The sequence below is a fragment of the Lissotriton vulgaris genome, chromosome 6 (assembly GCF_964263255.1).
Source record: "Lissotriton vulgaris chromosome 6, aLisVul1.2, whole genome shotgun sequence".
NCBI lineage: Eukaryota > Metazoa > Chordata > Amphibia > Caudata > Salamandridae > Lissotriton > Lissotriton vulgaris.
This window is the reverse complement of record NC_141694.1, coordinates 1,279,534,952-1,279,561,407: the sequence shown is the minus strand read 5'-3', so window position 1 is coordinate 1,279,561,407 and position 26,456 is coordinate 1,279,534,952. Positions and strand designations below refer to the sequence as shown.

The 26,456-nt window shown below is 42.6% G+C and overlaps 1 protein-coding gene across 2 annotated transcripts in view; it reads right to left on the bottom strand.

Annotated features, from left to right (window-relative positions):
• Nucleotides 1-26,456, bottom strand: part of MAP3K5 (mitogen-activated protein kinase kinase kinase 5) — a 1,016,304-nt gene that overhangs the window by 93,480 nt on the left and 896,368 nt on the right. The window contains exons 22-24 of one of the 2 annotated variants that reach the window (XM_086927404.1): nucleotides 19,548-19,722; nucleotides 19,266-19,434; nucleotides 10,762-10,947 (exon numbers count right to left, since the gene is read on the bottom strand). In XM_086927404.1, the coding sequence (XP_086783530.1) occupies nucleotides 10,762-10,947; nucleotides 19,266-19,434; nucleotides 19,548-19,722 (530 nt within the window). Of the gene's footprint in view, nucleotides 1-10,761; nucleotides 10,948-19,265; nucleotides 19,435-19,547; nucleotides 19,726-26,456 lie in introns of both variants that reach the window. The other variant, XM_086927403.1, reaches the window with a different exon arrangement.

Below are 26,456 nucleotides of genomic sequence, written 5' to 3'. Positions count from 1 at the left end.
TCCTGTTTTACTGCCACCCTTGCTTCTAGTAAGTAAGGACTACAAATACAAAGGGCGTGTTTAAGCACCACTGGCAGGTTTTCAAATCACATAAATAAAAGGTATTGTCCTTTACAATGCCAATAGCTCAAACTCTCACAAATGCTAAATATATTGAATTGCAAATGCTTGTTTTAATTAGTTCAAAGAACTCATGGACAGCATTAGTGAACTTTGTAATCCGCCTGGGAAGGTTAACAGGCAGTGCCAGCCCTGAGGGATTGTCACCAGCAGCTCTCTGAAGACCAGGTGCATAACTGGCCATTTCTCTAGGGATTAGTTCTGATTTGAGGGAAAGGAAGTGACCAAGTAAGCTTGCACTCATAAAGCCAAGAGGTCCAGAATTTATGTACAGTATGGACACAGAAGAACAATACACATGCAGATATACTGCTACATACACACACAATGTAAATGAGCATAGATCAAAAGGCATGCACGTGTATCCCCAAGCACACAGAACAGCAGAAAACTAATAACCTGTGTACACTCAAGCACATAAACAAAAACACATACACAGGCACCTGCATATACATAAACTTAGTCAACACAGACCCGCAAATGGAGAAACCGACTATCAGACCGAAGAGTAGACAGACAGATAGATAAACCACTAAACTGACAAGTAACGGAATGCTACACGCAGCTTTAAGGCAAAGCTAAAATGTATCTTACATTGTAGTTCTCAAATTCGTTTTAAAGCATTTGAAAAGAGCGGGTCAAATGAACAAAAGCTGTAACCAGAGAGGCCAAAAGTAAGACTGTTCCTGAACACGAAACCTTCTATTCACTCTTTTTCACTAGTGCTAAAGGTCCCTTTGCGGGGATGGCTAGTGGGGGCATGAAACTAGGATGCCACGTGTTTCTGAAGCTGAGCCCCCCGAAAACAGAGCTTGTGCTTCTTACAAACAAAACCCAGTGCCCTGAAAATCAAACTTGGGTCTTTGCCCTGCAATACCAGGACTCGACACCGGATCTCTCAGCTGCACCAAAGAAATAAATGCCCATTAGCAGCCAACACACCTCCATACCAATCCCCGTGACCTCCTGAAAAACAATACTAGTCTGAGCCCCCTCTAACCTCTCCCTCCATAAGGAACTTCAACCCACCCACCCCCGCGAGTGTACACAAGTACTGGGGAAGCCAACATACCTGGGACAAGATCTGGAGAAGGGGCGGTTACCTAGGAGGAATAGCCTTCAGTGCGATAGGTTAGGGTATGTGCAGCCATCAGGGCGAGTGCGGCCGGCAGGGCTACGAGCCCCCGGTGGGAAGCCCCTCTGAGGACCGGAAAAGGCAACTCTGCTGCCGGAACAGCGAGCGCACCAGAGTAGAACCCATTGCCAGTTCAAGCCACCGGAAATGAACTCTTCACAGCTGGTCACCTCCTGTTGCACTGCTAGCAATACACTCGCCGCCTAATCAAAAACACACCCAAACGTGGCTCCCACTCCAGGTCCTTAAATGCAGGTGATATCACGCAACTCATTGGTTCATATGAAGCTCTGTTTCTGAAGAATGAAAGGCCCAGTCGGCCCTGCAGGATTGTGACACATGACCTATAAGTCACAGAAACATCTCTGCAGCCTGCGCGCAGCCGACTGAGTTATCATGCTTAGGCTTGACATGGCCCCTACTAAATTTGGTAAAAAGGGAAATGTACATTGTGTGGCAGTAAGATGGGTTTTATGAGATAACCCACCTCTCTCGGTGACCCTTTACCCGTTTAACCCCTTCACTGCAGTTCTATCGCAGTGACACAGTATTTACCTGACAAACGCTGTCCCCGGTAAGATGCACATGCCAGCTATCCGTTATAGGGTTGTGGGGCACTGTGACTGACTTCAGTCGAAGGTCTACATGGGAAACGACCGCTTGAGGGACGCGGCTGGTTTACTGCAAAACGTACAGAAGGGCCTCTTTTAATAGCAATAGGGGTCCCACATGAGAGGGAGGCAGGGCAACTTGTTTAATGGCACACCTTGCTTAAGAGGGAGCACTCTGTGAGAGTTAGGGGAGCACCTTGTTTCATGCAGCAGAGCCAAGGGTACTGTTAGAGGTAAAGGTGCCATGTGTTTACCAATATCTGTGTGGCACTATACAAGCAGTAAGGGTGGAGCTAGGTCACTGGATCAGGGTGTCACTGTGCAAGAGGTACTGCATCGCAGTTGTACTGTGCGGGAGGTGCAGAGGTAACTTGTTTAGAGGCGCTGTGCAGGGCAAGAGATACGTGGTGATAGAGGGGCACCGGGCAAGATATAAGGTGTTCAACTTGTTTCTTTCCACTAGTCGCTGGTACCTATCTTTCCTTCTTTCATTTAATTACTTCCCTGTGAAATGGATCCAAAAAAGAACAATCCCATGAGTGGTGCGCGCACGCCACAGCGGAACACGTGGTCTCAATTATCGCGCCCGTGTCTGGGCACGATAAATGAAACCACATGGCAGCGGTGCGCGTAATAGACACCAATAGGCTATGGGCGGAGCAATGCGCCCGACTTTGGCCAATTGCGTGCTGTCTTTGATAAAAAGAGGCACACAAAGGCCAATAGCGTGGGCCAAAAGGAAAAGCACATGCACGATCGTGTGCAATTCCTAGGTCCATTTTCAAACCCCCTACAAGAGGTCACTTGCTGCACCAGCAAGTCTGCGCACTGCAACGCAGGCGCGAGACCTAAAAAGGAGCACTGATGCAGTGAAATAACACAGTCACTGTGGCATAATGCACAAGGAGCACTGATGTAGTGAAATAACACACTATGGCATAATGCAAAAAGGAGAACTGATGCAGTGAAATAACACAGTCACTGTGGCATAATGCACAAGGACCACTGATGTAGTGAAATAACACAGTCACTATTTCGCACTGCAAATAGGAGCACTGCATATAAGAAGTAACACAGCCGCAATTGCACAATACACAAAAGAGCCCTGCATGTATAAAATAATACAGACACCACTACATAATGCACAAAGGAGCACTGTGTGTATGAAATAAGACAGCCACTAGTACATGGTGAAAATAAAGCACTACTGTATCAATTAACGCAGCCATTATTATATAATGCACAAAGGAGCACTGCATGTATAAAATAACACAGCCACTATTGCACAAAGGAGCCCTGCATGTAGTGAAATAACAGTCACTATTATACAATACACAAAGGACCACTGCATGTATCAAATTACACAGTCACTGTTACATAGAGCAAAAAGGATCATTGCAGCAGGGAAATAAGACATCCACTTACACTAATAACTAAAGGAACAGCGAAAACAACGTAGCACTGATATATGTGTAGGCAGTTTTGAGAAGGCACTCGGGAATTAGACACATTAAGAATAAAAAAAGTATCATAATAAACTTTTAGCAAGGTTATGAGATTTAACTGGACTACCTCTAGTACTGATGTAAATTGGAGAGGTAAGAATGACTTACGTTTGGCTTGGTTCTGGTGGAAATTTTGAAGATTCTTTACATTTAGAAAAGAGTGCATAACGCTTTCACGCATCTATGGCACCTGGAGAACCACTTCTGTCCTGGGGTGAAGGGCTTGTTCCTCTAACCAGAAGTGATGAAAGTCTAGTCATTAAATGATGTGCAGCCGCACCAGTTACCTTGCTTCCTAGAAACCTCCCACCATGGGGAGGCCCCAGAACCTCTCCAGGTAACAGAAAGTAATCAGCAAAAGTTACCCAGTTCCTTTAGGACTACAGCTAGGAGGACCTTCAGATACTCACTAGAAGTAATGCACGATCCAAATATAAGCTAAACTATGGATGTTACCACCAATGTTTCTGCTCTAGCTTTAGACTTGCAACAAAGTTTTGCAAAAATGTGTAGGAAAGTTGGTTTGACTGCCTACCAGCTCTTTAATGGGGTGAAACCTCTCACCAAAACAGCTATTGAAAGGGAAAATCTTTTTTTTCAGGTGGAATTGTATTTGCTGCATTATAGCACTATACAGTACTATTTACTACATACTGAAAAATCATTTCAAAGAATAATGATACCCTTTGGTGAATGCAATATAAATAACTAAGGCATTTGATATGCACCAGTCCTCCAGCTAATGGCAGCTTACACTTAAAGCTGATCAGCTTTTCTTCTGCCTCAGAGGAAACAAAGAGCACAAGCAAATGCCAAACAAATGGGCCTGAGCATTACAATAGCTAGATTAAGTAATTTCCCTTCATTGGAACTCAAGTAACGGATATAATTCTTTGAGGAGCTTGCCTCGTCCTGACAGGCAAGTAATTAAATATAGAGATCAGACGGCTTGAATGATTCCCATCAATAGCTTCTTCTTTTACATGCATCACTGAAGATCTTATTCCACAGTCTTGTGAACTGCGATTCAATCTGCTGCCTTGTTAAATGGCCAGTTACAACGTATTTGTCCAATGCAACAATCTCTTCCTGAGTTTTATGTTCATAACTAGAAGAATGCATAATACAATTAAAGCAACAGCCTAGAAAAGATCACGGTCCGATACCCATCTGTCTGGCAAATAAGGTTGCACCGACATGTCTTTTTTTTTCAAAGAGGAAACTCAGGAGGACACACACATGAGCAGGGATGAGGCCATGATGTGTATCATGAAGCATGCACATGCATTACATGTGCACGAAGTTTTGTTCTTTCCGCTGGTAAAGTAGACCCACAAGGTGATAACAGATAAAAGCCTACAGACTAAAAGTGACTAAGTCACCACAAAAAAAACATTATCCTTTGCTGCAAAACAACAAGGAAAGTGAATTGCAACATTTGTTATTGGGTGTTTTAACTGAATTTCATTCAAATTCTTGTAGAAATGACTAGACATTAACTATTGATCAAGACCACACGGCAAAGAATAGAAATGTATACGTCTCAAGTCTTAAAATTGTTAATCGTGTCGCTAATGTGAGCAATGAGTTCTGTAAGCAAGATAGAGGATTAAATAATGAGCGGTGAGTACCAATGATTGTAGTTCTTTTCTAATTTGCCCTGCAGATCTCACCGGGAGACCAATGCAAAGAACAGCAGAAGCCTCCATGGGAAGATTTAGGCCCAAGCTGCTTAGAAGCTATCGAGTGGCCTGGTGATGGTTGCAGACATGAAAGGGCCCAGTTTGAGTTAACTGGTGAAGATATCAGAAAGGCTTTAAACTTGAATTGAGTGAACTCTCCAAACTCATTGAAGACTGATCAGCCTATCTCCATGAAGCACCATGAGCAGTTCTGTCCAACTGAGTCCTTGGTATCTGAAGCACTAGGAATAGACCATTCCAAGCCATAGATATATCCTCATAGAATGGTGCAGGTGGCCTGAAACTCAATGTTCCATTGTGATTTCTCTTACAGCACTACAATATAAAGTCTTTCTACCAAAATCAGCATGTTTAATACCAACTCCACACTGCACCAAGCAAGCATAAATAGTGTGTTGTGCAATTTCCTTGCCCGGATCTATGCTGAAATCATGTGGCCATCCCCTGCTCCTGCCAGAGATATTTTCTAGTACATATTCACAATAGGCCACAAACAGACTTGCAAAGGTTTCCACTGGTCAACATTCAAATAAAGTGTTAGATCTTGCACCACACCTCACTCGCTCCCTGGCTTCTAGTCCTTCCCTGGGCCATGCAGATTATTTCAATATTTAATATGTGGACGTTAGGCTACGGTTTACATATGTTACCTTTATCATATTCATATGTCTTTAGAAGCAGTTGTGATACATAAACTTGAGCATTTGTCTTTCCCCTTTTCCTCTGTGCTTATACACACTTTTCTTTCAATGCATTCCCATTAGTCATAAGAAAAGTTCCAAATTGGCCACAAATCTGTGATGAAATGGTTTCATTAACAATCCGAAGATCTCCATCACCAGGGTCATCCCTTTAGTCTGGACAGATCATGCTGCCTTATGTTTTTCCATCCCAACCAACTCTAGCAATCCCCTTTCTACACCTCCTTCGCCTACTAACTATAGAGATTGGAAAAACATCAACCTATACCATCTCTCGCAGATGATGCGAGATAGCTCAATGCCAAATGAACAGGACCCCATAGCAGCCTCCGCTAACTACCTGAATAATCTAAAGGCAGCCTGTAACAAGCTAGCACCCATCAAAACCTCTCACCGGAGTAGAAAACTCCCTTCGGCACCTTGGTTCACCGAACCACTCCGACTACAGAGACAATACTGCAGGAACCTAGAAAGGCAGTGGCGCCGCCATTTCAATCCCAGTGAAAAACTCACATACAAAAATGCTTTATCTAACTACAAAAAACTTATAAAAGCAGAGAAAACCACCTATTACACCAACCAAATCACTCAAGCCAAAAACTGTACAGGCAAACTATTTCAGGTGGTCAGTTACCTATCCAACCCCCTTGCACCTCGCCCAGAAGGATCACATGCCCTTTCGGACGCTTTAGCCAAATTCTTTGAAGATAAAGTCAGAGCCATTTTCACCACTTTCTCCCCTGACCCGTCTCCCATTTCCACTCTGCAATCCACTGTAGATAATGCCCCAGCTTTTCTAGCCTTTGAAGCCACCACGCACGAACTCATCCAACCCTTGATAGCTCGAACTAAATCAGGTTCACCTTTTGATCCTTGCCCTCCTGGCATTCTTAATCTCATCCCTGAAGCCATTGCCCCGTCACTATCTACCATCTGTAATGTAATGTTCACAACGGGCATTTACCCTTCTGTCTGGAAGGAAGCTATCATCAAACCTCTTCTAAAAAAGCCTACCCTAGACCCTCTCCTCCCTGCCAGCTACAGGCCCATCGCATGTCTCCCGTTCCCTGCTAAGATTTTTGAAAAAATCATGAACACCCAGTTGTCTACCTACATACATGACAATAACCTGCTGGACAACACCCAGTTTGGGTTCCGACAGGGCCACGGAACAGAGACTGCGCTCTTAAAAGCAGCGGGCGAGATAAGGTCCACTATGGACAACGGAGGCGCCGCGATTCTAATACTTTTAGATCTCTCCGCAGCATTCGACACAGTTGATCATGTTACTTTGATCGACCGTGTCGCAGCCATAGGAATAAAAGACAAAGCTAAAGATCTTCTTGCTCCATTCTTGTCTAACCGCCCGCAAACAGTGAAAATATGCAACTACATCTCCCAGACCATCTCCTTGCCTTGTGGAGTTCCGCAGGGATCCTCGCTAAGCCCGACACTCTTCAACATATATGTGTCTGACTTGGCAAGGGTCATAAAATCCCATGGAATCTCCCTCACTACATACGCTGACGACACCCAACTGGTGTTGTCCGTATACAACGACGGTACTTCTGTGGCAGCTAACTTCCAAAATGGAATGAAGGCAATAAGCTCCTGGATGTCATCTAATTGTCTTAAATTGAATTCTGATAAAACAGAAGTGATGACATTCGGGAGGCTGCAACCTACTTGGTCCCCGCAATGGTGGCCACCTCAGATGGGACAACCTCCTGAACCAGTAACCAAGGTAGAAAATCTAGGTGTCATCTTCGATAACAAGATGTCCTTCCAGCAGCATGCTAATTCGGTGGTCTCCTCTTCCTTCCACAATTTAAAAAGGATCAAAAAGTGAATCCCTTACCTTCCTCCATCTGCAGGTAAAACCTTAGTTAGCACACTAGTCTTTTCCAAAACAGACTACTGCAATGCCTTGCTACTAAACGCGCAACAAAAGGTCCTCAACAAATTGCAGATAGTGCAAAATGCAGCAGCCAGGACCCTGTTATCTATCCCTAAATTTGCATCCATCTCCACTTACATCCAACAGTTACACTGGTTGCCGGTGAGGAGTCGGATCAAATTCAAGGCTCTAAGCATAATATATAATTCGACCCACAACCAAGGCCCTCTATTCCTAAGACAAGCTTTTCGCCCGCTCGAACACCCAAGAACATTACGTTCATCCACATCTCACTTACTAAGAGTTCCTCGAACAAGAAGAGCCAATTGGGGTGACAAACGCTTTTCTGTCGCCACAGCCAAATTGTGGAACACGCTCCCCCTCCACATCAAATCTGCTCCGACTCTGCTCAATTTCAGGAAAAAACTAAAAACGTGGTTGTTCCCAGCCTAAAAACTCCCCTATCCACTTGAGAGTTCTGCAACTATAGCGCCGAGACACCCTAGGGTATTTGCGCGCTCTAAAAATCGCTCAAATAAATAAATAAATAAATACATTTCATCTACAGGTTTACTAAATTGTTCTTTATTCCCGAATGATGCCAAGTTTTTATTTTTAAAACAATCCCACTCAATTTTTGTGAGAAATTTAGCAGCAATTGAAGTTTTGTTGCTTTTAAGGTAGTCAAAATTATATTGAGCCTCGTTCACAAACTTTTTTGACATACATAAATTGAATTACTTTGGAGCTAAACATGGGCATAATTTCAAAGATCTTGGTTTACAGAATCAGGATCTGCAGAGATCTACATATGCACATGGAACGTAGATCTAAGAACCATTTTCCAACACCGCAAATTATCAGCAGTGTTCAGGTTATGGGTAGTAGTGGGGACAGTGGCGTTGGCTCAGCAAAATACAGAGAACACCCACACACATTTTACAGTTTGTTATGCATATGTAACTACTCATACAACATGTCAGGAATAATTGCATTTCCAACATGTGGGAAAGGATAGAATGTATCCCCAGATGCAGGTTAAGGGATTTCTATATATGGGAAAATATTTTGAAAAAAATGAATTTTAGGTTGTGTTATTTGATAGCTATGAAGAAGTAAAGTAATTATACGTTTTTCGGATTTTGTCTGAACGCAAGAATAATTCCTATCTGCCTTTTCCATGGAAGATGAATTTCCATAAAGAAGTCCCCTAGAGAAAGAATGCAGCACCACATATCTCTGGATTGTGAAGGTCAGGTGTCATATTATTATTGTAGTGGAAGAGCACAGGTTGAGTGGGAGGAAGAAATGGGAGGTGCATTAAGTTGCTGTGACTAAGATATGATGGGATGAGGCCAAAGACTGTGTTGTGGCCTCTTGCTATCTTATGCATTTTCCCCACAGTCTTGATGTTCCCTGCTGCTCAACCAGTGAGTGAGTTCATTTGATGGTTGGAACGTTGAGTGTGTTTGTGCTTGGATGAGTGGACAGCTGGATTGAGAAGGCCTTAGCAGCAGGATGCTGCTCCTGGTGGGACTTTACATGATTTACCCGTAACCTGATATACACCTTATAAACGTACTCCTTTTGAATCCTACGAGACAACATCATTGATTGTAATGGACTGCTTTATGAGTTATACACGACTTCAACATAACCCACTGATGAGCCAGAAGCCAATGAAGGAAGCCGAAAGTCGGGGAATTAAGTTCCCTTTGACTCTGATGCAGAATCGGTAGAGTGTGCTGTGAACGCTGCATCTAGGCATTTAAAAAAACCTGAGAAGAACATAAATGCTTTTTACCAAGTACAAATGCAACATCACTATCGCAAAAATTGATTGAATTGTTTGGAAAAAGTAAAACCCGACAATCTTATGCAGCAATTTGACACAGAAAATAACTGTTCTCGTCACATCACTACCTTGGGGACTAAGGAAAAGATCTAAATGCTTCAAAACCTCCTGTTTTTAAACTTGCCTCACAGGGACAGAACAAGAACTCTGTGAACCCAATGGCTAAATTTCTCTCTTTTGGGACTATCACAGATGCAGCTATAATCTTGGTCTTTGACCTTTTTTTATTTTCAATGCATTCATCTGTCTCTGGCTACTAAGAACTTCTTTGGCTCTTGATTCAATAGGGGCCTTCAGTTTTAAGAACCACTGTGCATGTTCCGCATAATTATACAGATGAAAATCAAAAATTGTTACCAGTTTCAATAAAAATAGAGCAGCTATAAAGTGAATTCTAGCAGAACGACATGCTACAGTGGTGATTTAGATGACGCATGATAGAAAATATTTTAGTAATAGGAGTTTCAGATGGAAGAAGCCAATCTGCTCAAGTCAGTGCACAGTAGTGCATGGTCCACCATGAAGAAAGCAGCTCCATAACCTAGCAGGAAGAGTACAAAAACTGCTTTTAAATGGGTGGAATCAATTCTGAAGATCATGCAGAATGTTCAGCGAATCCACAAAATCTTACAGCTGCGATGCCAGTGCCTGTTCAAGGATTTTCAGGGTACGGTAGGTTCGACATATGGTGACTGCCAAATTAAATATACTCACCTGATGATTATTAATAGTTATTTGTACTACTGTCTGGGGTTTGTGCCAGAAATAAGTGAAGACTTCAGAACCACTCTTAAATTATAAGTTAATGGTGGAAATGGAGCAAGAGAACTAAAAACTGCTGCTTAGCACATGCTCTGAGGTCAAAATATGTGAAAGTACAGATTTCTGAATGGTGACTCAAAGGAACTATCTGCTATGTGGACAATCCCCATGATTACCCTTGGAGGAACAAGAGGGTGCATGGAATCAATTGCTTGCATATATTTTTTGCACACTCAAGATCATGTTTTTAAATGCTGGAAAAGTTGTACTTTTTCGTATAGCTACTCAAAATCCTACACAGAAATCTACAACTCCTAGATTTCTGACCTTTGAGGAATTTTTTTTTTAAATTGGGCAGTTTAGGACCTGAAAATTGTCCTTTCAACTCAACAAATTAGTGGGTCGAAAAGGAATGTGTGGAATGTTTTACTTTAGGCTAAAGAAATCGGTATCTATTGAAATCTGTCCTTACCGCATCCTGAAATCCGAACAGGACCACCTGCACCTGACTTATCGCATGACTGTCAAAGTCTAGCTCCAGCTTCAGTTTGGAGAGAGTGGTTGCAATGATTTTGCGGTCGGTCGACCTCACAAACTCTCGCAGGCTGGCCACCAGTGTTGTAATGTGCTCCCACTTCAGTCGTGTCTCGTCAGTTCCCTGTTGAAGGAATGAGAAAACATGCCTTGAGGCTGAAAAAACATAATCTAGAGACTGTTAATGAAAAACTTAACACTAATACAAATAGCTTGCTTTTATGTAGAGCTTTCCTGCCCCTTTCTTGTTACTTTGCAGTGCTGTAGTAAGCAAATGCTGGCATTGCATATATAAATGGTATTCTTTTCGAAGTTTCATAAACCACCAGACCAGTATACAGAATTGACACATTTACACTCAAGGAAACAGAGCATTACTTCACCCCGAAAGACTGTGCAGTTAATGTATACATTTAAGTTTAATATTGTAATTCCAGGGGAGCGCCCATTAATGAACTCACAACTTTTAGTTAGGTGGCTATTGCACTTTACAGTGTGTCCTGGCAAAAAAAAAAAATATATATATATATATATATATATACACATATATATATATATATATATATATATATATATATACAGACAATTAGAAGACACAAAGTAGATAGCAAGAAAGAATAAAACTTCAAGTGCATCTTGTCTGACCTCTATCGCCATACGAGTAATGGATGTCATAAATAAACATGGTACAAAGACATATGCAGTTGTTGAGAAAGAGATAAATATATTAAATAATGATAATGGAAATTAAATATACTTCAACCTACATGTGACAGCACAGTTACATTGAGAAATGAAAAGTAATCAGTATAAATGGAAAAGAGAGAAAATGGGCCTTGAGGGACACAGTAATGGAAAGGGGAAGAAAGGAGAGACCACGAATCTGAACAGAAGCTGTTACAAAGGTTAGCGGTCAACTAACAAAAGGCAGTGCAAAAGATAGAAAAACGAAAGTATGTTTATAAGACTAGTGTGAACTAGTATAAATCGATTGAGGAGGGATTGGAAAAAAGCTGTATTATCCAGGAGCTGAGAAAACTAAGAGGGATAAGCAGACGTCAATAGGAAGAAAATGCATAAAGAGATGACCCTTTATGACAGGGGAAAATGGAAGCATGGTCAATGGAAACAGGGAATTGGTGAAGCAATGGCAAAAAATGCGGTGATGTGAGGAAGAAGAAAGACGACTTCCGTCTTTGGCACGCTTTAAAAAGGAGACCAAAACGTTCTTAATGGGCAAATTCCTCGCATAACGATCATATTAAAATCACTTCAACGATATGTTCCTCCCACCACTTAGGCATTATCCATGGCTGTTACGGTTGATACCTACCCTTAACTCCTGGGCATCCCACCCAAGTGTTTGAGACTGCGTGCCTTCTTGTATAATGTATTGACCTATTTTTTTTTATCCCAAAAGTATCCGGGACTTTGTACTGCTTGTTTTTGCTTATATATTGTATTTACCTATTTTTACCCCAATAATACCCTCCTCTCCTAAATCTATGATATACCACCTTTCATTCTTGTAAAGCGCTCGGATACCCTCACGGTTCTGGTCCGCACTCTATAAAACCTTAAAATAAATAAATAGAAAAGTAGATTAAAGAGTCTGTGACTAATTGAAGCGATGCAGCCACAAAGAGAACCAAGGTAGGAAGGATGCGAGTTCAGACTTAAAAATATTAGCAAACATTGTCAAAAATAAGGACCAGAAATAGTACCAAAAAGGGAGGAGGAAGTAAAAGTAGTAAAAGAAGCAACTAGGCCTATCTGTAGGTAAACCAACAACAAAAGACCCTGTCCACAGGACGTTTACTTGTGTCAGTTACTGGAATAATAGAACAGTCTATGTGTACTGATAACTATTATAATCCCCTACAGCTTTTGAGGGGACAATTCACTGCACCTCGCCCAAAAGTTTCCAAATTCAAGCTAAAAAGGCCAAATCTTCCTTGACAGATACACAGAACACCAAGTAAATGCTGTCAGACACATCTAAATCAGTATCAGGCATCCACACCGTCCGTGTTGGAACAAGTTCTACTTAGAAAAAATGTGCGAGAAACGAATGACACCTCACAGAAACACCACCAACGGAGTAACTGGTATGTAATTTCGCGTTCAAATGCCGCAAGGACAAACTTGTACACTCTCGTGCACCTGCAGAAAGAACCATCTCAAACTCTACGGTTCCTAAGGGTCACTACCCCTGTGGGACCTGTTCCATCTATCCATTCACTAAGAAGAGCACAAGTGTGATGCTGACATCAAGAAAGGAATGGTTCCTGAACCAATTTAGTAATTGTAATTCCACCCAGGTGGTGTACAGACGTACGTGCCAATGTGGTTTACACTACATAGGATTAACATCACGCAAAATCAAAGTCCGAGTGCAAGAGCATTTAAGTACCATAAGGGCAGAAAAACTAACAACAAAATTGGTACAGCACTGCTTCAATGAGAAACACACCTTCACCTGGACAGTGTTAGATAAGGTGAAAGGGACTCCACAGAACATAGAGAGCATTTTGCTCTCAAAGGAAGCACGTTGGATTTATAGCGAGAAGATAGATCATTGGGGGCTCAATTAAATTATTGAATGGAATAGGATCAAACTATGATTTCTTGGGTACTGAAGTTACTGTTCCTCTTTTCTAGCCCCCCCCCCCCCCCCCCCCCCTCACTGCCACCAGGAGTGTCAGCTATGCATCCAGATAGGACAGTGTGCCACATAGACTGCAGTTGGCAGGGATTTGGCTTTTGGGCTTACTGATTTACTCCCCTCTTTACCCTGCTCGTTTGCACCTTGGTATCTACTTGGATTGTGCAGGCAAAATAATGGAAGAGTTGTATAACACCTGCTGTATTCACTTTACTTGTAGCTTTCCCTTGAAGCACATACTGCATATGTTCTTTTTTATCATTAGCCTGTTGAATCTGCAGTCTAACTTGGTATGGAGTGATGCAGAAACGCTAGATCCCATAACTTTAGGCATAGACTACATAAGTTCTTTTTCAACATCTACCTGTTGAGTTTGCAGCCTAATTTGGCATGTAGTGCTGCATCAACATCTGATTCTACACTTTGACTAGTCTAAGATGGCCGCTATTCCCAATACTGGGTCCTGTGATTGTGCTTTGTTTGAATGAAATGTATATCTGAATATGAGGAGGCAACCCTTTGTTTTGTAGGTGTGATAGTAACGATCCGATAATCAGGGTGTCTTAGGTGTACCGTTACCGGCACTTGATGTCACCAATACAGGCAGTAGCCCTCCTGTTCACTCTATCGTTCCAAGATGGCCGCCAGTTTAGCAGCCGTTCCACGTGATCTGTTGAAGTGGGCGTATTCTGACGCGATCTTGCATTTCACTGAGACCCGGGAACAGACAGTGAGAAGGAGACGAAGCGCTTGCAACTCGATTTCACGGTGAGAAGTATCGGGTGGGGATCAGATTGATTGAGACTGTGTCCTAAGGGGTATTTGACTTGTTTCTAATCATAGCGTCCAAACGATGGGCATGGAGCGCGAATGGGCTTCTGTAATAGGTGTGGCCTGGCTACACTGAATGCGATGGTTGGCGACCTGAGTTTTCGGGCAGTCCGTAAATTAAGGGTTTTCACAATGGCATCCCTCTCTCGATCATGAATATGCTAATTGCATATGGGAACATTCAAGCATATTAACGATACGTTTCAAGCTACACCAGTGTGCCTGGGTGTTCAGTATGGATGGGGGTTCCCTTTCGACAGCTTGAATGTGTGGTTACATAGCCCCTTAACAATGAGACACGCAGAAAAATAATTCTGACAGCTGGAAATTTCTTTTGTTTTTATACCATCAGAATGCTACAAGCTAAGTGAAGGCGGACACTCACGGTTGGAGTACTTCTGCATTCCTTTCTATCCCCAGGCGGCCGGTGTGAGCACCAAGGCTGTCTCTGGGTAAATAATGTTTTCATATAGCTCCAAATATATACGGCAATCTTTGGGTGTGTTTACATGTTTTTTAACTGTTTTCATGTGCCTGTTTCCTTGGCAGTTAAACACAGAACAAGTGTCCAAAAGTGGCGTTGCAGCATATAGTGCAGCCCTGATGAATCTGCCAAAATTGGTGTGGCAGTGAAACATGTCGGCATTGGCAATAGGTAATGGTATGCATGAATAGCTACCAGCCTTTTTATCCTAACAGCAGACATTCATTTCTCTATGAATAAAGTCATTGAAGGGAATTGGATGCTGTGTTTTATGCACTTATTTATGTTGTGTGCTTGTCACTAGCAGATGCTTTCTGCTTCGACTGTTTGTTACACGTTTTGGTTGTTTGTTTTGGACACTTTCCCTTTTCTTTCTTTGAGAATCGAGTGACTACCGATGATGAGACAGGGGCTTGTCTGGAAATTACATACCAGTTACCCCGTTGGTGGTGTTTCAGTGAGGTGTCATTTGTTTCTCGCACATTTTTTCTAAGTAGAACTTGATCCAACACTGACGATGTGGATGCCTGATACGGATTTAGATGTGTCAGACAGCATTTACTTGGTGTTCTGTGTATCTGTCAAGGAAGATTGTCCTTTTTTAGCTTGAATTTGGAAACTTTTGGGCGAGGTGCAGTGAATTGTCCCCTCAAAAGCTGTAGGGGATTATAATAGTTATCAGTACACATAGACTGTTCTATTATTCCAGTAACTGACACAAGTATACGTCCTGTGGACAGGGTCTTTTGTTGTTGGCTTATGTTTGAGTGGAGGGCGACCCAGTCCAATTTTTCCTCTGAGCTCCTATTTAGAGTTGATCTGTAGGTAAAACAGTTGCAAGTTGAATGCAGTAAAAGGAAACAAAGAGGTGTGATCCAGAGTGGTACATAGATAGCTGAGAGCCGAGGGCAGTTAAGAGTAGGTGATTATCAACTATAAATGGAAAAGAGAGCGGTTGTGAGCCATGGCTGAGAGTATTCAAGGTACTTAGTATTAGTTCTAGAGAATACAGAACAAGCAAAATGATGAGATAAGAAAAGAGAATGTGTCGAGGAAAGGTAAAGAGGAGGGGCTAGATCAGGGAAATGTTCTTGGGTCCCAATACTGAAAAGTGCAGGGGACAGGAATGGTAATGACTTGGAAAATTAAAGAGATCAAGAACAAAGGTTGAGTTCGTTATCAGCGCAAGTGGTCAATGTGCAGAAGCAACTGGTAAGCGAAGAAATGTGTTGGCTATAGCTTTAGGATTGACCTGCGAGAGGTTTTGGAGCTCCATAAAAAAGACTAAGTCGAAAGGTAAAATCTTGCACCGTGATGAATCTACTTGGTGTATATAATCTGTGCTTCAACATGGTCCGCCTCAAATCATGCCTAGGTACTGGTCTTCCACAGCGATCATTGGTGCTTAGTGCTTTTCGGTACTACTTTTATTTGAAACTTTAAAAAATCATTGCTCTGGTTCCCCTTATTGGATTTTTGTTATTTGGTGTCATTTTGTTTTTAAAATGTGAGTTTATTTTTTTAATTCAGTTTGGGATTTTTATTGTTTGATGTTTCAACCTTATTCCTGTTTTGGTACTGCATAAATACAGATTGCCTTAAGTTAAGCCTGCCAGCTATGTGCCATAGCTACTAGTGGGTTGTGCTCACCATGACAAGTTAGTGTCCCTGTTCCTTGAGGTGGCTGACCGATCACCCTAAATAATAATCCACTCTCTTACATGTCCTTTTTGGGACTAAAGATGCAAAGTGAGTGGAGGTACTCTCTTTATTGCCCTTTTCTGGACGAGCACCTGTACCTCTTTCTCCAGGGGGGCGGAGGATAGTCTCTGCTGAGGGCAATTGTGTGTGGTGGGATGCTGGATGGGGTTGTGACAATTTGTAGGGAGAAGCAGTGGTGAACATTACTAAAATCCACAGTTCCGATGTCATTTCCTCCTAGCGATAGAGGAAACACTGAATTATTTTCCCAACAGGTGAAATGTGATTGGGGAGGGAGATGAGGCAAGTCACTGGTTAGAGGTAGAAGTTCCTTTACTGGAGCTACCTTTACCCTTGTCTCTTTTGTCACTTCTATGTACATCCCTGGTGTGGCTCCTGATGTAAGGTTTTCTGCTGTCTTTGGTATAACTGCAAGTGGTCAGGTGAAGTGGGTTGATTTCTCCCTTAGGCTGTTTTTTTCGAAAGGATGGTCTATCGACTGGTGTTTGCAGGGCACCCATAAACATCGCAATCCTGGTGTCCTTTTTATATTTTCTCAAACATCTCCTCATCCTGGGGACCAAAAAGATGCTCTCCGTCAAATGGGAGATTGAGGACATGCTGTGGGACTTTCAGTTTTAATCTGGAGATGCGGAGGCAGGCATGTCATGAAAGGAGGATGCTGGTATTGATGCTGGTGTTAATGCCTCTAGAGGCTGTATCCGTGGCATTAGGTGTCCAGCGAATGTTGGCCTTTGAGATGATTTTAACCTCAGACACTATATCCTATGCCTCTTCCTGCACTTCTCTTGTTTAACTAGTTGTTGGCTCCCTAATCACCCTTCCCCAACCAACTGGCTCCTTAAAATTCTCTTCTCTGGGACATATCGAATCTTACTCTTAAGTATGGGCGCAAACTGAACTGTCCGCTCAGATGTGGAGAGCATCTCCAAGAGTAAGTTCTCTTCGATGATGTGCATATTCACATTGTTAAATGCCACAACCCTCTGTATGACTAAATAGTAAGCCTTGGTATCACCTGGTAAGGAGGTTCTGACCTGGCATTGGTTCAAATCTGGATAATTCAGGAGACAAAGCTATAGATGTCCCTGTGGTCATCATACTCCCTGGCAGGCTGCATATGTTGGTCATATGGATCGACTGGATTTTGCTTGGGTCTGAAAAGGTGCTTGGGGACTCTAGTGGAGGCTGAGGAGGAGGTGGAGGTGGTGGTGCTGGTGGTGGAGGAGGAAGAGAAGAGGGTGAACATAAGGAAGAGTGCTTGTGCTCCTGCCCTGTGTTTTTTCAGACCTGGTTCAGCTGGGAAGGGCTCTCCTATTCTTACGAGGCAGAGTCTCAGATGGCTTTAGCAGTGGTGGCTTTGACTAGATCTTCATGGTGAAGAGGCAAGTCCTCAACTCAATGCTAAATTGTTAACTACGATTACTTGGATCCTGCTGTCAACAATGGTTTTGGCACTGACAGAACGTTGGTGCCAGCTTCAGTAATGTCTACTGTCCCAGCTTCAGGAGTGAGTGTGGATACTTAGCGTCCTTGGATTGGGTTGCGCGTAAAAACTAGTGAGCCTTGACAAGATAGGTCAGAACTTTTGTCAGCTCCAAAGCAATCTTTCAGTGCCTGGGGCCTGTTGATGGCAGTCTTTTGTGTCTGTGCTCGGGGCTTGATATTAGACTCCCACAGTAGCAGTGTTCTACCTCAGTCTGAGACTAGTTATGTGTCTCCAGCTTAGCTATTCTATGCCCACTGTCCTTCGGTGTCAGATCGACGTCCTCATCTTCCTCGTACTCTGAGGAGTCTGTTTTTGGACAGGGTATTCCCTGGAATGCCAGGATTTTTGATTGACCAGCCTTTTTGCCTCCTTCAGCGCTGAAGGGATCTTGTTCTCTGAAGATATCGGGAGTTTCGGCGGAAGCCTGATGGCACATCTCACAGTGTGCCCAGTGGCCTTCCCTTCAGAACCTTAGGGTCTTCTTTGAGCAGAAGGCGAGGCACAACTCACATGAGGTGTCCTCGTAGTCATGGGAATGGAACAGGTTGCTGACTTTGTGATGATCTAACTACAGGTATTCAGAGGTGTACTGGGGACATCTGTTACACCTTGCTGTCAGCATGCTCTGGTGTCCAAGGCTGAGGGAAGAAACAAGGTCTGTGAAGGGTATAAGTAGGACCAAGGTATCCGGGGTGCCGAGTGCTAGTCATTGGTTTTTCTAATGTGTTTAGTGAAGTAATGTGATGGAGAAGTTGTTAAGGAGCAGACTGGTTTTTCCATGTGTTGGCATCGAATTTCAAATGTGTGGGCATGAAAACATGTACGAAACACAACAAATTCAGAGTCTTCTCTGTTACTTGATGGCAGAAAAAAACAATCCTAAGAAGGAGTTGATGCCTATACATTATCCACCAAGGGCACGTTTCTTAACTCCATAGAGAACAACTGCAAACATCAAAGCCCAAAACTAGATGACAGGAGTATGAAGAATATGTACATCTACAGCCACAAATTTAACAACCAAAATATTTTCTCTCCGAGTGTATTTTTACTTAGTATGGAAATCTGTGTATTGCACTTTACAATAGATTCTGAACTTGGGGTTTAGACTAAAGGTGTACAATTTGCTAGTACAAACTGAGGAAATATAATGAACACAGGTTAAGCTTTCAGAAATCACATTACTCATTACAACATCAATACATCACTACATTTATTTATGTATAAAGGGGGTGTGGTGGATTATTTTACCTGGACGAGGGCTTCCATTAGGTTTCTCACCACCTTCTCTTGGTCCTCTGTCAGAATCCTGTGCAAGGTGGCTCTCCTTTCACTGTCTTTCCTGAGCATGAAGAAGCCAGAGTCCTTTTCTTCTGGTGAGGGTGGTGCACTATGATCTTCAAAATTCTCATCAGGGATGCTGTGAAGATGTCAAAGTCATAGGTTCCATGAGGGGTTGCAATAATCAAGAACAAATGCAGGCAATTTAAACCATATCTCTGACGCACATCACAAACAGTAGTAAATATTTACCCTAAGAAAAGTGCCCGGTGCAATTTTGTATCTCTTTCAACACAGGATTTGGCGCGCGTTTTGAAGGTGAACGGGTCTCTTAAGTCTGTGTCTGGTGAAACTGAGCCATATTCACTACTACTGCTGGTATCTTCCACCATAACTGGAACCGGCAATGATATACTTCGGAGATATTCTGCTTGGGAGGAAGCAATAAGAGAATACATAGCTTTAAACAGAGTAAAGCTCTCAAACCTTTGTTTCAATTTTGAAATAAAGTTGGAAAATGTCAACATATTGTTTATGTACACATCAAATGTTGTGTCTATTAATATGGTCAGTTAGAAAAAAGTAGTTACAATTTGGCAACAACTTCTACACTCCTACTTACAAATGTCCACTGCCAACTTGGGGAAAATGGACCACCTTCATGGTAGCGCTGCCGCAAAACTACATGGATGGTACTTTTATTTGCCTCAGGCCCTTCTTCCTGTACAACCCCCTATGTGTGTAACACGATGGTTCTTTAGATGAATGGTGGGTACTTACAAATGCAAGACCCTTAATATTGAGAGCACAAGGGTAACAGTATTTGAAGAAACAAAACCTACTCGCATCCATTGATAGTGTGTTGTAAATTAAAAAAAAATAAAAAATACAAGACCACTTAAAAAATGTCAGCAGCAACGACCAATATGGATAAGCATTGAGTTATTTCGATGCAGTCGTTTTAACACAGCTGAAACGAACCTATTCAAGATGACAATGTTTCCTCCTTGTGCATTTTTACCAGCATCACTTCTGGTCACAAACAGGCATTCTCAATTAGATAGGCATGATTTTCCTGCTGGGGAAGAGGGCAATAGGCACATTAGATTTCATGTGGCATAGCAATGGTAGTTGGGCAGGGCAAAACTGATTAGCCTGAAACAGATAGGAACACAGCATGACAACACCGAGGGGGCAGATAGGGACAATGGTGAGTAGCTGAATGGCAGGAGAACATCTTTCTTCCTCTGACCACAGGCCATATGCCTGGAGTGAGCATATGGAGCTATGATCCAATATCTCATGAGTTGCTAGTGACCTGTGGCCACAAGGATCCAAGGGGGACACCCTCACATGCAGGGTTGCTTCCAGAGACCATTAGTATAAAGAAGAGGTTAATGAGCCACTGAAAACTCAAGCCAGGCTGGCTTTGGCTCAGCTCGAGGTCCTGTAGGAACCACTAGCCCATTACAAGCCGAGCTTTCATGTGGTTTCTGCTTCCCTCCCCTCTACTTGGAATGTGGTGTTATGGCCAGATCGGCCAACTGTGGAACTAGGTTTGAGTCTCGGCGTTGGCTCAACATCATGCGATTCTGGGCAAATCACTTAATCTTTCCATGCCTCTAAAAAATGCATGTGACCTTGTGTAAAGTAACTGGTGCTCATGTAAAGTGCCCCAATACCATTGTGTTAAGTTAGCACTATATTTTAAAAACGACAGTAAAATGCACTACGAAGTGAAAACAAAGCCTTAACGTAGAAAAAGACAAATAGCTACACATTTACTGGCTGATTTGTACAGAGTGAAACCTGGATAAACTGCAGCTTCCCTGCTTAAATTGTTTAAACTACGGCAAATATTTTATTTCGCCAAAAATCTTTTTTCTCCATTTTCGCGGATGAAAGCACTTTCAAATATTTGAGTTCAGACTACGAGTTGCAATTCTCAGTGCAGTTCCATAATGTGCCTTGTTAATGTTAAATCTTCCACGTTTTAAAGAAATGCACTTTTTGGAACTTTGATGACTATCATATTGTACCTGGTTTGTTGTATGTTTTAAATAACGCATTTTCATGGCTCGGCTCGTGCCAGTGCTTAAGGTCCAATCCTGACCCTTGGCTCGGCTCTGGTTGGATATCCCTGTTAATTTGTTGGCTGTCCCACCTCTAGTCTAAAGGACTGAAATAACAGCAACACACTTCACTTATAATTCTGCTTCCAAAGCACAAGCTAAAGAGAAGAATCTGCAATTCCCTCATCATAAATTCTCTGGAGTGGAACTATGGACAAGCAGCAGGCCTTCCCAACCGAGAGCTCTCTGGAATAATTTTTTAGGTTAAACCATGGCCTGGTATTCTACATTTTCCTCTCCTCTACATCTTTTCCAGTTTATAGGCAGGCCTAATTAACGAGAGTGCTAGTTCAATTACAATGTCCCATAACATGTATTTGTTAAGCGCATGTTCAACAAAAAGTGCACCCTGGCACTGAATAACAGATCATTGGTACTATCCAACTCAATGGTACTCATTTTATCATCCTCAAAATGATAAAAGGCTGAGAGGACCCACCAAGATATGAACCTGTGACGAGGAGGTCAAACACAGATCTCTGGAGTGATAGCATAAGTCCACCGACAAGGCAGTCTCTCTCTCGTACTGCTTATAAAGACAGGGTCTGTAGGAACACCAGTTCCTGACTACCTGAATAGCCGTTACATCACTACCATTTTCCTTCTGCACTTGCGTTTCTTAGTGTGTCCTCCAAATTGGGGATACACTCATATGTTCTTCTCATAATGTTGCTTCAAGGGGGTAGCTGCCTCTGTGAACAGGCCGTACTTGGTAGCAGCAGTCATGTAATGCAAAATAATGGGGTTCAACTTCCATTGCAGAATACGATGAAGATACCTAATACTACCATATCTCACAGATAGTCAGAGGCTTTAAAGTGAATAGGGACTACCCAAGGTCCCACAGTGGCTGCAGGAGTCTACGTTATGCCCCTGGGTGTCTGCAGTCAATTGTGGTTTTTTTGGTATAGTGCCTGAACTCAAGGGTGATGCTTAGTGGCCTCCACATCTCAATTATGCGCATTCATTTGTCAGAAATGATCATAAAAATAAGAGCAGTGTGTTCTGGGACCAGGGCAAGCACAGGCACCCAGGCATTCCATTCATCACAGGCACATCAACATTTCGTAACCATCTCTTGCTCTGGCTGAGCAGCTAGGAAGACCTAGGCTGATTCACATAGTAATATAAATCTTAGAATACAACAAATACCATCTCCATGTGCAGCTGAGCCGAGTTGTGAGTCTGTCTGATAAGCGGTGTCTCCTGTCCCACTTTAATTTGATTTTAATTTTATATTTATAAAGTGCGGACTCATTTGTACGTATGACTTTTTTTTTTTGCATTGATAATGGTGTGCAATTTCTTTTCCTAGCAAATCTTGGATATTACTCCCGTCTCTCAATCCTTGTGTCTCGTTCAGCTAAACTGTCCTTTGTCGCAGCCTACATGGTCTGTGCTTCAAGTTCCCTAAAACCAAGTTCTCAAGGCAGGGGCCGAGACAAGTAATACAAACATTTTGGGGCATGGTGAGAAAAACTGTGGAAAATTTCCACGCACAAGAGAAAAACAAGATTTGTATACTGCTAAACAGAGTGGGGAGCAGAAGACCATTTGCCAAAGAGGGAGAAAGAAATGGGTTCGTGTACACGAGGCATTTTGTATTTAGTTGATGATTGAAATTTTACCCTAGCACTTCACCCACCACCCTCCGCAACAGGCACCCTGAAACCTGTGCGGATGTCATATGTCATACGCTAGGACAAAGAATCTCGATTTTGGCCTTATTCTGAGGGGTGAAGAGCTTTAAAGGTTTTTCTGGAGCTGACATTCACATCACCATCTTAGAAAGAACACCAGCGTGGGGGCTCTGACCCACTTCCAATGACCACTTCTTGCTTGATCCATATATGCCTTTGGAATTCAGCTATTTCTTATGCTACCGCACTGCTCTCCTTGAACCCATGCACCTGCTGCTAGAAGCAGTAAATATACTTAAGCACTCGCCTGTGCTTGTACACAAAAAACATCCAACTATGCCCTTTCACTGAAGAGGAGCATTATATCATCTTAATGAAGGAAGGGATAGGGTGGGACTAGGTTGGGATAATAGAAGAATTAAATGTACAGGTTTGATTATTTGAGTGTATTTATGTCACGTGGAAGGAATGGTAAAGAATAGTCCCGTCTTTTTGGATTTTTTTAAGAGTAATTTTAGGTCAAGGTTTGTCCTATTTTTTAGCAGAATAATAATGAGTTCTGTTCGATTACTGTTTGATGAAATATCTTCCAATTCATTTAATATTGTTTTAATGTATGATTTAGTTTATGGTGGTATCACTGCCGAATAAAGATTGCATATTATTATTATTATTATTATTATTAACTTAATGAACATCTTAATTTCTTAATTGGCCAACACAATGAAATTGAAGGTGCCATGAACCAAGCGGAAGAAACATTGAAGATTCAGTGCGAGTTTCTGAAGCATTTTCAAGTACTGCCACAAGGTGGGGCTATCTCTACAATCTAGGAATGGAAAGGAGCGCTATTGGAGAAACATCATTGCACATCAAAGTGTCGGCGTCTGTATTCCCATTATTTCAGTTTTCTGATATTTCTGAAATTAAAAAAACGGAAATATTTCCAATTTGAAGGGAAAATCATTAAACTTGAGCCGCTTGAACTGAGAGCCTCACACTACAGCGGCGTTTATATTTTTGCATTGATAATGGTTTGCAATTTCTTTTCCTACCAAACCTCGGATATTACTCCCGTCTCTCAATCCTCGTGTCTGTCTCCCTCACCCCTATTCTGTGTGCATCTCACTGTGTTGTAGACTGTGAGTCTCCCTGTCCCAGTGCCCGGGTCTCCCCGTTGCCATGTCTCACTGCCCCACGTGGATACATCTTTCTGCCCCAGTGCCCATGTCCCAGCATATATAACTGTCTCCATGTTCCACTACATAGGCCAATGTCTCGCATTTCTGGCTGTGTTTCCTTGTCCCAATATGCAAAAAGAAGAATTGATAAACAGAATGTTAAACAATGTCAAACATGCACCCGAGTACAGAGATCTGGGCCTAAATCCATTGTTTTTCTTCGCCCCATGCCATTTCAGTTTAAGCTTCGTCATATGCAAATCAGTCGACCCCGAAACCGGTCCCATGATGCTTGTTTCTGGTCCAGGGAGGACCTGGTTTCGCAGTTCGGTCTGGACTGTTCCCACAAGGAGCACGGTCAAGATTGATTTGCATATGGCTGGGTCTAAACTTAGGTGTCATGGTGAGCAAAAATAAAAAAACGATGGATTTAACCCAGATCTGTTGACTGGGGTTGAATGTTTGATTTGTTCTGCATTCCGTCCTTCATTTGTGTGTCTTTTGCTTCCTTGTCCCAATAGGCATGTCAGTGTCTCCTGTGTTTGTCAAGGTTTCACTGTCCCAGTCTGTGTCTCCTATGTGCATATCCTCGTGTTCTAGAGAATGTTTCCTTGCACCAATGTGTATGTCAGTATCTCCCTGCCTTTGTAACCCTGCCCTAGTTTCTTCATCTCTGTCTTAGTATTCCCGTCTCCCTTTCCCAATGCCTTGGTCTACCAGTTTAACTGTCCACATCTCATTTTCCAAGTGATTCTACCTTGTTGTCTCAAGGACTCAACTCTCATGCCTCAGCGTGCACGCCAGGGTCTCCATGCCTCCCTGTCCCACTGTGTGTGTCTACATATACCACTAATTATGTCTGTGTTTTCCTATCTTAGCATGTAGGCCAGCGCTCCTGGTTCCCATGTGTCTCCCTGTCCCCTGTGCCTACCAGTGTTTCCCTGTACTAGTGGGTCTCAATTATTACCTAATTCAAGTGTGCATGCCCACTGTTTCTCTGTCCCACTGTGCGTGCCAGAGTCTACATATCCCACTATGCATTTCTCCCTGTCCCAATGATTGCCTCCTTGTCTTACTGAGTCACGGTCTTCCTGTCCCAATGTGCAATCGTCTTTTCTCACAAAGCACAACAAAACAGCAATTAAACACTAGAAAACATGTGCTTCAAGCAGAGTGTGACAACACACACAGGTATCCGAATTCTAAATCCCCACATTTCTTTGTTTTACAATAAATGTAATTGGTTGTCAGTATTAGTATTCACTAATTAATAAGACTGAATGCAACATTTAATCTGTAGACTTTCAAATATTGATATTTCAGCTTGATATAGTGCTAAAGGCCAATCATAGCAAAACGGCATTTTAAAGGACTATACCACTGAGACCCACAGCTTAGAAATTCAGTTCTCTCTATAAGGCAAGTTTCTATTTTGCAATGTATGAAGTAAAGATTATAGTCCACACATGTTAGGCCACATGCTACGTAAGTGTTCCTAGGATTTGATCCTTAAGCCTTACCCCTTCTACATGCTCCACACACATTTTTCCAATCTCCTTAAAGAACAAGTTACTTACCTTTGGTAATACTCTTTCTGGTAGATATTCTAGCTCACTGCAGACTCCTCACCTTAGAATACTCCCCAGGTGTCAGATTGAATCCAGAAACTTTTCTTCAGCAGTGCTCCTGAGTGCCACTAGGTGGCACTGTGTGGCTTCAAACCACCCCTGAAGTGACCAGCCAGATAAGTACCAAGTCTGGGCGCCTATGTCAGTTCCTCATTTTCCTATCCGTGCCTTCAGGTGTGAACAATTGCTGGTACCAGTGTACTGATCTGTAACTTGAGACCTTCTGAGATGTTAAAAAGAGGCCACTCCATAGAAGTGTGTGTGGGATTTGCGATTAGGTAGAGTACAGTCCAGAAACAGTACTACTGGAGGCAAGCAACTTTGGCTTCTGATGGACACTTTGAACTGCAGATTCCTCGCCTTGGACCTGTATGGAGTGGACTCGGACCAAAAAGTCCTGCAAATGTCATGGACAGGCACTCCATGAGACAACACCGTGGTAACACACTTAGCTCTGGTGAAGTGGGCTTTAAGTCCTTCCGGGGGCTGCCTCTTGGCCAGTGCGAAGCAGATCATGATGCAGAGAAGTATCCTCCTCGATAGGGTCCTGTATTGGACAGCATTCCCTTCTTCACCCTGG